Source organism: Haliotis rufescens, unplaced genomic scaffold (genome assembly GCF_023055435.1).
Source record: "Haliotis rufescens isolate VD_foot unplaced genomic scaffold, xgHalRufe1.0.p SCAF_19, whole genome shotgun sequence".
In the NCBI taxonomy this organism is placed as follows: Eukaryota; Metazoa; Mollusca; class Gastropoda; order Lepetellida; family Haliotidae; genus Haliotis; species Haliotis rufescens.
Genome location: NW_025963879.1, coordinates 3,155,156 through 3,168,162, shown reverse-complemented (window position 1 = coordinate 3,168,162; position 13,007 = coordinate 3,155,156). Strand labels below are relative to the sequence as shown.

The 13,007-nt window shown below is 41.8% G+C and overlaps 1 protein-coding gene across 4 annotated transcripts in view; it reads left to right on the top strand.

Annotated features, from left to right (window-relative positions):
* The window catches only part of LOC124121458, a 40,791-nt gene extending 28,338 nt beyond the window's left edge, over window positions 1-12,453 (top strand). For all 4 annotated transcript variants that reach the window (XM_046484455.2, XM_046484459.2, XM_046484457.2 and 1 more), the window contains exon 2: window positions 977-12,453. In XM_046484455.2, the coding sequence (XP_046340411.1) occupies window positions 1,021-8,883 (7,863 nt within the window). In that variant the 5' untranslated portion in view covers window positions 977-1,020 and the 3' untranslated portion in view covers window positions 8,884-12,453. The remainder of the gene's footprint in view (window positions 1-976) is intronic.
* The last annotated feature ends 554 nt before the right edge of the window (window positions 12,454-13,007 follow it).

Genomic DNA, 13,007 nt, shown 5'->3' with positions numbered 1-13,007 from the left:
GGGAAATTGAAACAAGGATACAACTGCTTTAGCAGTAAATGCAAAGCTTAGTCAGGATGAATCGGAATTGTAAACTTTATCAAATATTGCTTTGAATTGATTGTAGCGAAGTGCTGAGTCACGTAAGGGCATGGATATAAGAACTGATGAATTGACATGCATCAGTTGCTGCTGACTCCTTCATAATTACACTCAATGGGAGATCATTTAATTTCATGTTCCCCTTGTTTCAAATATGTCTTTTCAACTTGTTCACATATACCTGTTTAAGCCCTCATTAAATTCTAACTGTCATGTTGTTTGAAAGTGAAGGACATATGGTGACTTATTTTCCATGTTGGATGTTTTGAGTACAGAGTAGGCAATATTGGTAGCCTAGTTATTGAGCCCTGTGATAGCTTGTCTGTGAACAGGTAATGCTATCAGTTTATAGGAACAAGGTCCACGCTGTATCAGTTCCCGAACTTCAAGATGGCCCTGGTCAGATTTGGACTGTGGCATGTATTATTTCTCTGCCAAGTGGAGATAAGTTCACGTGGTACCACTTGAAGTGCTTGGCCTTGAGTAAACATGGTTCACAGGTCTGAAGTCAGATTAAGCAAAGTTGACTGCAAGCTTGTTTGATTGATGCTAAGACTGCAAGAGTTAACTCCCTTTACTTCTTGCTTTTTGTGCCAGTGATGCAAGTAGATGTATAATTAGAGGTGATTCAAGAACAAATAAATCAAAATAATCATCAATTTTTTGGGAAACTGAATGAACAATTATTTCATTTTTAAAAAAATTCCCTATATACAGCTTTATAGAGAAACAGCAACTGTCATTAGCTGTATACATCTTGTACCTGAGATTATCAATTGTTATTGTTGTTGCCTGAATGGTCAATTAAATCACAAGTAGTGGTATCTAGGAAATATTCATGTGATTATTTTTTTATTAAAGTGCAACCCACCTAATTGCTGTCTGTTGGTTTCAGGGTGCCACCAGAAGCCCACACCAGAGGGGGGAGCCTAGTCCAAGATGGAGGACGGTCACGATGCAGGAGCAGATGCCAGCGCAGATGATGTAGAAATATCTGCTGCAGCACCCAAAGGCCGAGGGAGATTGAGAATCTGCAAGCAGTGCAAGTTCACCTGTACAGACTCTATCGAGTTCCTCCAACACCAGACAAAAGCACATGGTGAAGGAGAAGATAGTCATCCATCTAAGAAGGCTGCACTCAAAGTGGCAGTCATAAAGAAAAGAACTTCCAGAAGTGAATCTGAGATCTCAATGGACAGCATGACCTCTGAAAAGCTTAATGGAGAAGAAGTTCCATTTGTTACGGAGATGTATGATGAACCAGAACATGAAGATGATCGGCTCATCATTGCCGAGGAAAATGATCCAACTGATGGACAGGACCCTTCTTCGGTAACGCCGACCCGATGTGGAAATATCCAAAACAGAACATATGTATGTAATGTGTGTGAGTTCACCTCCACCAGTGCCAAGACATACCTGCACCACCAGAAAGATGACCACAAGTACGACTTCACAATATACGAATGTGACATTTGTGAGTATGCAACCAAGTACAAGCAGAAGTTGCCACGGCACCGCAAGCTTCACTTCTCGGGGCAGGAAGGCATGTTGCTGCCCAACAACACTTTTGAGGAGACTCCAAATAACTCCCTTCTGAATCATAGCCAAGAAGAAGACATGTCAATGATTGGTGAGGAAGACGACGATGAAATAGATGAAGAAGAAGATGACCCTGTTGTCACTGTCATTCCACAGCCTGTAATTGAAGTGCCTTTCATCCCAGAGAAAAAGAAGAAAACTCGCCAAGAGGTGGACCCAGCCAAATACTTTGAGGTTGTGGATGACACTGGCATAAAGTATGCCTGCTCTAGCTGTGGGAATGTGTACAAGTGGCGCAAGTCCCTCAACAAACACTGGAAAGAAAAGCATGGAGGAGAGGTCCCTGATGGCAGCAAGAAGCCACCAGGTTTGATGTATCTTGTAAACTCAGGCAATCACACAATGTACGGCAAGAGGCGTATCTACAGCAACAGTGTCCTAGCAAGCATGCAACAACCATCAAGTGCCAAGTCTCCCTCGGTGTCCCAGTCACCAAGCCTAGTTCGAGCGGAAACCCCTGTCAGCATGGGTTCATTGATGAATGGTCCCTCGCCAATAACATCAGATTATACTGAAACCACCTCGGCACAGCCAGTTGTCTTCCCAAAATTCATTGGTCCTTTTGTGAACAACACCACCCCCTCAGCCTACACACCACCAACTGCTACCTCGATACAAGATTATGTGTCTGCTCATATTCAGAGACAAAAGGAAGAGGTTGAGGGTGCCAAGAGGCCACAGTCTAACTCAGGGTCACAAGAACAACCTTTAGACTTCTCCGTTAGGAAAGATGACAATCCTACACTTGATCCCAGCTTCTTCAAAGTCAAGATGGAACCTTTATGGATGGGCGACGAAGATCCAAAGGCCTCGCTTACTGATGAATCTAGCAAGAATAACAATGCCATTCTACAATGTACCAAATGTTCCTTTGTAGCTAAAACGTTGGTCGACTACAGCTCACACATGACTTTGCACCTCAACAGGCGGGCTTTCAAATGTGCCGTCTGCCAAGAACATTTCAATGGAGTTGAAGATTTGAACAAGCATTTTCTTGATGAGCATGCAGAGAAAATCCAAGAACACAAGGATGCTATTCAGAAAATCCCCCATGGCCTGCAGCAGACTTACCATTTGCTAAAGATGCCACTGGATGCCATCACTCACCTCTCATCCCAGGATCTATCCTCCACTGATTCCAAGCAGTTGAAGTGTAACATGTGTGACTTTGTAGCCAAGTGGCCAGCAGAGCTCCAAAAGCATGCTGTGTCACATTCAGAAGAGCGTCCGTTCATGTGCATGGTCTGTGGATCAACATACAAATGGAAATGGGACCTTGTAAAACATTTTGAGAAGAGTCACCATACACTACCAAATCCTTACAAGAGACGTGAAACATTGGGAGGAGGTGCCAACAAATCCAACAACAATGATCAGAGCCATACCTCTGCTGACGACAGCCTCCTGTACACCTCCACAACTGACGATTTAGATGATCTGGCCTACATGCAGAGGGATGGGGAACCAATGTCCAAACGCAGGAGGATGTCCGACTCTGATATGCCGGAACTAATTCCCAAACCAAGAGATGATGACCATATTGCTGTATTTGATGACAGCAGAGACTTGGGCATAGGTAAGAATATACTGGAAGCTCCGTCACTGTATGCTGAAAGGCCCTCGTCATTGCCTAGTAAGTTAGACTCTTATGCTGATCCAGACCATTCCAATGATGATGAACACAGCACAAGTTCCATCAAGATTACTAATGTGCAGTCCCTGTATGATGATGAGATGGACTACCTGCTATATAAGCATGATGCTGACAGTATGATTCAACGACCAGTTACAGAAGAAACACAGAAGGCTATTGCTGCAACAGTGCGTCAAAGATTGAATAATTTAGATTCTCAAAAGTTCCTGCAAACCGACATGAACTCCAACAACATTAATTCATCCTGTGCTGATATCCTGTTGCCCTACAAGTGTCCCAAGTGCGAGTACAGAGCAAGGTGGCCATCTGAGATCACCCAGCACATGAAGAACCACTCTGACGAGAAGCCATATCACTGTCCTCGATGTAATTACAGGAGCAAGTGGAAGTGGGATGTAGTGAAACACCTTAAGCGTTGTGGTGGAGGAACCATAAAAGACGTGATCGATACTTCTAGATTCATGGGTAGCAAACGTATAGCTCCTCCCAATGTGACAGTCCTTCCTGAAGGCAAGCTCCAGCAACAGACACCCCAGCCCGTTGCCTACCTGGTCAGCTCCAACAACACTGATCATACAGGGGGACAAGGAGCAGTCATTGTACCCATCATGGCAGGCCAGTCACAAGGAGCTCCACCTCTGATATCTGCAAATCAAGGAAACACTCCAATCCAGCCTAAGCCTGTCAATACTGGATCTAGTCATCAAGTCAAACAAGGCAATAACTCTCATTCATCCAAACAGCCTGTATTCAGAAGCCTCATCAACCAGGGTCTGTATCACTGTCTAGAATGCCCTTTTGTGGGTCACAGCCCAGCTGAACTTAAGCGTCACTCTGTGCTGCATTCAGAGAACAAACCCTTCACCTGTGGGACCTGCGGCTACAGCTCCCGATGGAAGTGTGATCTCAAGAAACACATGAGAACCTACAATCACTTTTCCAGCCAAGTGTCAAGATCTCCAGGGCTTAACGGAGATGATTCTGGACATACCGACAGTGACGAGCCTGACCGTCCAGAAAGACAAGTGTTCACCTGCACTAAGTGCCCATATGCAACTACTAAACATCATATCTTGGAAACTCACATGAAAATCCATGGGACACCATCATCATCATCATCATCATCTCCTGCCAAGTTCAAGTGTAAGCAGTGCGATTTCCAGGTGAATGATCTCTCAAATTTCCTCCAACACAGAGTCACCCACTCCAATCAAAATGCAGCTGCTTCAGCTCAAGCCTCTCCAAGTCCATCTGATGTTCAGAGACATGAAGAGATCGATGCTGCCCGCCTTAAACATCCCAGAAAGGCAATGAAGAGGCTTCAATGCTCAAAATGTGACTTTGTATGCTCCAAAAGAGAAACCATGGAAATTCATGAAGCAGAACATGAAAAAGAACTTAACTATAAATGCTTCTATTGTGACATGACAGTGAATGATAAGGAATCGCTGCTCGACCATATCAGTACTCATACCGAGTTCAACCCAGACGAGTGGGAGACATTCTTTATGGAAGATGACCAGTCTGATGAAGAGGACGATCATCTCCCAGAACGCACAAAATTCACTGTGGCTAGATCAACTCCAACAGATGCTGTTGATGTGCCATCTCCACCTCCACTGAAGATGTTCCATCCCAACCAGCAAAGGGCTAACACAATTGCTCAGAAAGACTTCCATTCAATTGGACCACCGCAACTACACATTCCACGATCTATGCAAAATAGTCAACAAGTGATGTCTTCCAAATCCGTATGCTCCCCTTCTTCTTCACATTTGTCACTTATCAGTGGTAATAATGGACGAAGTGCAGGATCGATATCATCGATACATTCCAGAAACATTCCTCAACAGCAAACCTCCAAATCCAACCATGTATCAGGCCAGGGATATGAACATTCCACCTTGAGGAATATCCAGCCAGCCCCAGCAGTCACACGTAAACGCTTTACTTGTGAGTGGTGTGAAGCAATGTTTGCCCATGTCACAACATTGTATCAGCATGCCAAGAATGTACATCCTCTAGAACTTCGCAAACAGGAATTGGCAGAAGCAGCTAGGTCCTCCTACCAAGATTCTTCATCAAATCATCAGTCATCACAAAATCAAAATCCTCAGAGACCACAGCAGAGACAACAGCATCAACAACAGCAACAACAACAGCAACTATCCCATCGACCAAAGCCACTACATTTGGTATCAAGTCCACAGTATAACCAGCCGAAACAGTCATTAGTATCTGAGAATAAGCGACAGTTTCTTGATACTTTAAGACACATACTGCCAAATGATAGCAAACAGAGCAACATGCATAACACACATGTCAAATCACAAGGCATGACTGCTGAAAACATTACCAGTACTCTAATGAGAGCTAAGAAAAGCACCAGCCCTCAGAAGAAAGCTAGATCCTTCCAGTGCACCAAGTGCCCCTTTACTGCACCAAATGCTGTCACGTATCTCCGCCATGTGGAACGCCATGGCAGTAATTGCAAACATACATGTTGGTTCTGTGATTACAGCATTGACCGCCTTAACCTCCTTTATCAACACATGAAGGGATCTCATTCTGACAAATGGAAGGGGTCCGAAAGTGAGATGCAGCTCCCAGCAGGCCCTGCCCCTACATATCCCATTATTGTAGAGGACGATCCACACACCATGGAGAAAATCAGAGCTGAACTCAACTTTGCAAATAACTATCAGAAGAACAAGAAACCTGTCCTGATCCTCAAGGAACAGATGACATGGAGAGGAGTCCCCATCCAGATCTGTAGCATGGATGGGAAGAAGAGCTACAAATGCCCTAAGTGCTCCTATGTTAACAGCAATATTGCCAATGCTGCTAACCATGTACGCCAACACGGTTCGAACAGAAAGTACCAATGTAAATACTGTGACTACTGTAGTGACAATCTGAAACTCATCTACCAACATATGGACAAAGTGCACCCTAAGGAACCAGCATTCATTGAAGTCACGAAGAACATTGAAGTGGGGTCTGCAGACATTGACTCCGATGAGAGAGAGAATGCCGAGATGGAGGGAGAAATGGATGCAGAAATGGAAGCAAATATGGAAGAGAATATGCTGATGAGCTGCCCTAAGTGTCCCTTCAAGGCCAAGCTGTATGACATCTACCGTGCTCATGTGTTGATGCACACCTACAATGGACAGTACAAGTGTGAACACTGTGACTACAGTGTGGATGATCTGGGCATCCTAACCCGCCATGCTGTTGTCCATGAAGAGAAGGACCGTGAGAAGGACGGCAGTCTAACGCCAGAAAAGAAACACTTCACAAGCATGCTGAACTTGAAGAGAGTGAATGATGAAGCTCCTTTACCTGCAAAGTCCAGTCCCAACAAAGCTGCTGAGCTGGCCACAAAGCTACTGACCATGCAAGCCAGGCAAGTTCTACAGAAGTCCCGTTTAAGTGGCCGGGTTCGCTACAGGTGCTCTAGATGTCCATACAACACCTTCTGTAAGAACAACATCATCAAACATCGTAAACAACACATTATCAAGAGTCGCTACAAGTGTCCTCTTTGCAACTACAGTGCAAGTCGAGCATACCTGCTCCAGCAGCATATCAAATTCCATAAAACTGAAAACAACAGTCCTGAAAACTCTGCTGAGAAGAGCTACCAAGACATTGTTTTAGATCCTTTAGATAAAAGCAACAAAGAATATGAGAAGTTGCAAGAAGAGATCGAGGCAGAAGCCGAGTCTAGACCTGATGGTGCAGGAGAGGAGATGGAGGGAGAAGATGACATGGAAATGGAAGAAGAAGTCACTGAAGAAGAGCCTGAAGGGGAGGAGGATGAACCAGAGGCAGACGTTGACATGGAAGAAAAGACTGATGGTGACAATACTGGTGAAGAGGGTGAAAATGCTTTATCCATCCTGTCACAGCACAGGAGTTACAGATGTAAAGACTGTCCCTTCAGCAGCAACTCTGGGACAGAGTTTCGCAAACACTGTTTGCTTCATGGTGCAGCACACAGATACAAGTGTGACTTCTGCTCATACAGCCTGGACAGACTCAACCTGCTGACCCAGCATCGCCGACTTCATGCTGATGAACCAGACTTTGATCCTGCACCACCACCATCTGCTCTCCTGAATCTGGATGTTCTCCGACTGGAATCTGAGAAACATGTAGAGAAAGTGTCATCTACTCTCGAGAACAGTGAAAGTGCTGAGCCTGAACCAGTGGAGGAGAGTGAGAGTGAGCCTATGAGGTACTCCTGTCCCAACTGTCCTTTCAAAAGCAATGCACTCAAGAGCTACAATGTCCACTTCCAGATGCATGGAATAAAGAAGAAGTACATCTGTGACTACTGTGACTGGAGCATTGACAGACTAAACCTGCTGTACCAACACAGAAGAGTTCATACAAAGCAACCTGGATTCAACCCAAGTCCTGACGAAATCAACATTTTGAACAGGGACTATGCTCTTGAAGCCCCTGGAAAATTTGAAGCTCAGATCATGGGCTTCAATAAACATGTTGAAAATGATAATAAAAGTAAAGAGACTGTTGAAAAGAAGAATTTGTACAACTGCAAAAGTTGTCCATTCAGTACCAGCAACAAAAACAGCTTTGCCTACCATAAGATGCTGCACCGAATGCGAGCTCGCTACATGTGTCCTGAATGCACCTACAGTGTTGACCGATGGAATCTCCTGAACCAGCATCTGCGTCTTCATCAGGACACAAAGAAACAGCAGGAGTCTGAGGAACATCAGCAGGGGCAGATGAAATGTCCCAAGTGCCCCTACCTAAGTCCAAGCACAGAGATTTTAGAATCTCATCTAGGCATGCATGGATCTGAGAACAAGTTCAATTGTCAGTTCTGTGACTTCAGTGTCGAAACTATCATTCACCTGCAACAGCATGTAAAGGTTCACGAAGAAAGGTCGAAAAGCTTGATGTCTCCAGCTAAGAATGGTGACCACGGAAGCTTGTATGAGCCACAAAGTCCTGATGTTGTGAATCCCCAGCTGTACTTCAGTTCCCCAGATGACACTAACCTCAGCGAGGACAGTGAGGAGATGGAGCTTAAATGTGACCGATGCCCTTTCAGCACAACCTCCAAGGAGGAACTGGATCGCCATGACAACCAGCACAACACACCCAACTGCCTCCCTTGTTGCTATTGTGACTTCAGCTGCTCAGCTGAAGAAGAGCTTCAGGACCACATCGAGGTCCACTTCCCGGGTACTGCTGTTGATAAGGAGGTGATTAAGTCTATCATCACTAAACATCAACTGGAGAAGAACAATAACAGCCTGACTGAAGCCCCAGCAGTGAAAGAAGTGGCCAAGTCCCCGACAGAGACCAGCACCCCAGACTCCACTGTGGAGGAGGAGCAGAAGACCCAGAAGGACTCGGCAGAAGACAGTGCTGATGCTAGGGCTAACTTGACGTCCACCAGTTCCAGGACCAAGGTCTATGTGTGTCAGTATTGTGAACGTGAGTTCGAAAACAAAAGCCTCATGATGCAGCATGAACGCCAGCATCTGATTGGTCATCAGTACTGAGCCTTTACCCGTAGACAAATACCATGAATAGACTAGGAAATAGTTTCCAGAAATCTTTTACTAAGCTGCTGACTTTATATTTTTATGAATCTTTTGAGTATTTAAATTTCATACCAGAAGTGCAACTTGCTGAGGTGACATTTAATCAGTGTATCCAGTGCTGTGAGTCAATCATTCAAGATATGTGAATCAAAGGATGCTGATGTTGAAAGACTGAATTTATATGTCGCGATGAATGAATGTTTTATGTGAATATTATGCAAAGACAGTGACTGACCTTGAGCTACAAGTGCAATTAAGAGTGAGAGGTGACACAGTTGTGTGAGTCCGTGAAGTTGACATTCCGTAGTTGACATTTGAAAGTGCTGTAGAAGGACTTGCAAGTCTTCCAGTTGTGAAGCCAGAGTCAAGTATAAAGGGATTGTATTCAGTGACTATGAAAACAATCTCTGCCATGTGTAACTAGTTTGTTTGGAGGAAGAACATACAGAACAATCACACTGTGTCTGGAGGGGGATTCTTTCCTTGGTGGAAAGACGTATATTATTGCTGTGAATCACAGTCCAGATGAGTGTGATGAAGACTGGTGACCATCATGAACAATGGTGACATGTATCAATATATGAACACATTTGCCATAATACTGTTTTATATGCTTACCAGTAAACTCTGACCATGTGTTGGCCATGGATTGGATATCTATCATCAGCAAAGGTTTGATAGATGGAAGATATTATGGTATATTTTATGATAGATTTATATGTCAGATTTTACTGGTATGCTCAACCGAGCCAAATTGAGTGGACAAATTAATGCTTCATATATTGGTTGTTTATTAATTCCCAGGAAGAATGCATTTTATTGTGAATACTTTCAAGGATATGTAAATAGATTATCATCATGCAGAACACTATTCTTCCAATGTAAAGAAATGCAGGAAAGTATTAAGAAACTCTGATATGCTGAAATTGTTTTTTAGCAGTACAACGAACACAGATTATACAACATTGAAATTGGATGAACAAATCTGATGTCAGAACAATTTTATTGCCTGGCAGAAATTTTATTTTTTTCACAGTTGCCTTGTAGTTTATATATTTGAGGGTTTGACATAATGGGACAAATTTCATTGACTATGCACCTTTGTATTGCTGACGGGACTGCCCAGTCAATTAAGTGGGAAATATATATATGCATTTTATGGATAGTTTCCATTCATTATTTGTAAATACTTTAAAACATAAAGGGACATTATTTTGATAAGATATTTTGGTAGTCTACAGATCGGTGCTGGTGGATTTACTGTGATGGTTGAACGAAGTAACGTGTATCAAATTAGTACCATTGATGTTTCATTGTTTGCTCTTGATTCCTGACAAAATACTGCCACTTACGTGCAATGAAGTACATTGGAAATCATTTTGTATATTTATGGAGATAGAAATCCTATTATGCATAACAAATTTACTGTTGAACAAATCGTCTAGTAAAGCTTTTGATCAAACTTTTGTTAGTTCATCCACTTATTTTATCAGGTAGATTTCTTAGAGCCATTAGTTTTCATTGTTGTACTGCTGTTGTCTACTCTGTTCCTTGAAATCATATCCTGTACCTCAGATGTTTTCTCCCATCTCATGTACATTCCAATATTGAAAATTGCACAATGTCTTCCGTATAGATACTATTGTGGGCACAACTAGTTAAGTACATTGCATCAGTAGTTAATTTTGACTTGAGAGATAATATGTTGTGTATACAGACCAAGAACTGTACAGCATCATTTCCAAGTTTCATGAACAAGGTGGAAATTTAAATGTGATGACAATTGGAATTTAAGAATTGATTATAATTAGATATTACCATTGAGGTCACAAAGCAGTTTGAAACTAGTATGTAAAAACAAATTCTCTGCAGAATTGATTCCGAATGTGTTCAATGAAATTCAGTAACCAGGATATTGAACTGAATTTTAGCACAAGCACATGATGAAATTCAAATGACACTTGATAGTGCAAAAATTAATTTTGTAGACCCAAGCAATGAAATGTCCATTTAATCATGAGATAAATTCTTTCTCTTGTTACTTTATGCCAGAGAAAGAAGCTGTCTCTGAAGTTCTATTGTTGCCAAAGTAGCTGCTCACGTTGCTGAGCGTATGCACAGAAAGCACCTATGCAGAATATAGATGTGGTTATATACATGTTGATATTTATCCTCTACTCTGATTAATGATTAACTTGTTGCCTTGAGATGAACAAAGCTAGTAGCAGATAACCGTTATTTTTTTTAATGAACATTTATGCAGATTGCAACAAGGAGTATATATTTTGTACTAAATTTATTATGAATATCATGTGCCTTCCTATAATGATATGTACATTCCAAAGTGCTGAAATAGAGTATGGTTTGTTAACTTCCACCAATTGTTAGTACTGTTTTATTCACGACAAGTGCCTTATCTGATTGGTTGTCATCCTTTTAAAGCCAGACAAATTCCATTCCAGGCTGACCAAATCCCCTTTTAGATGTATGTTACAATGTCATGGAAGTGCACAAAACCTGTATCCTATGTAGTTCTCGTTCAGCATACAGGAGTGAAGCTGTTTGAAATTCAGCTTAAGAGTTCCATCCAAATTGAAATTCAACAAAGTCCTTAATGTCAACATGGTGATGATGCCCCATATTTTTACAAATGCTACGGTATATTGTCAGACAGCACATGTACTTCATCTTTCACACAATATGTCTGCCAAAATAATTGTTAAGTTTACTTATGATCCCTGTTGTGTGGGGAAAATAACTGTTTCCAAATATTGATGTTGTAAGTCATGCTGACTGTCTTAGTAAGATGCTGGGGATTATTGGCCTAGTATGAGAACAACACATCTCAAACTGTCTTGAAAATTGTTAGCCAGACAATGATTTCCATATTTTTGTTATTCTAAAAGTTTTACCTTCCCATAAAATGTGTGGGGGAGTTTTGTTGTAAACTATCGACTCATTTTCATGACAAAGACATTGTTAAAACCACAATTATTGTACATGACGCAGATATTTTGGAAATAACACTTTACCCTGTGCTATCTGTACATTCCATCACCTCGGATGACTTTGCTTACAATGTTTGTTTTCTCACATCTCAAAACATTTACAGTTGACTATGTGGAAAGTAATTGATGGAAATAGTGATGAAATGATTTGCTGGTTATTTTTGCTGTAAGAAGCCATTCCTTTCCTTTGTACCTTTCATAACATTCCTACCACTGTGGTCCAATGCATATAGGGCCGTGTTGTATTTATAACTGAACAATTTTAGCTTGTTTTATTTTCATGTTGTTTGTATTTGCCTTTGGCATATGCCGATATTGCAATATTTAGGTGCTATATGTTCTGTATATTTGATTTAAAGCACCCTGATAGTATATATAATTGAGGCTTGATTTCTAGTGACTTCAGCACAGTAGTATGTACTGGTATTTAGTTTCACGCTCTTCTGTTTTAAATCCATGGTTTCAATGGTTGATATCATAAGTTAATCAAATCATAATAAAAGTTCATTTTGCTTGAAAAGATTAGTTGATTTATTATTACCCTGAATATTCAGATTTGGATGGTCAGCCTAGGGAACGTGGTTTGTATGTCATCATACTTCAACAGTGGTTATGTCACTCACAGCTACTGTTGGTTCTGGCCAAGAGATGACGATTTTGCAGGCAGCTGTGATATTGCTGGAATTGTGCTGTCTCTGGCATATTCATCATACCAATTAACATGTTTTGCATGGGAGAAATGATATAAGTTTGAGGTCATCAAACGACAGTGGTGACTAACAGCTGACACTCGGCTCCAATGTGGTACAAATGCAGAAAACGGGTTCTCTTTATTTGCTCCCTATCAGGCATGGAAATTTATTAATGAGTGACAACAATTTGAATTGTTTTCTCTCTGCTGTGACTTCTAATCTATAGCAAAATAAAGTCTTGACCCATTGCAACCAGCCAATTTAGATTCACATGAATCACATTTAGATTCTTCCAACAAACAAATACAACCTGACGATCGGTACTGCGAGGGAGCTGACCGACATCAGGTTTCTCAATCCTTTGATGCTGCTTCTGTTCTAA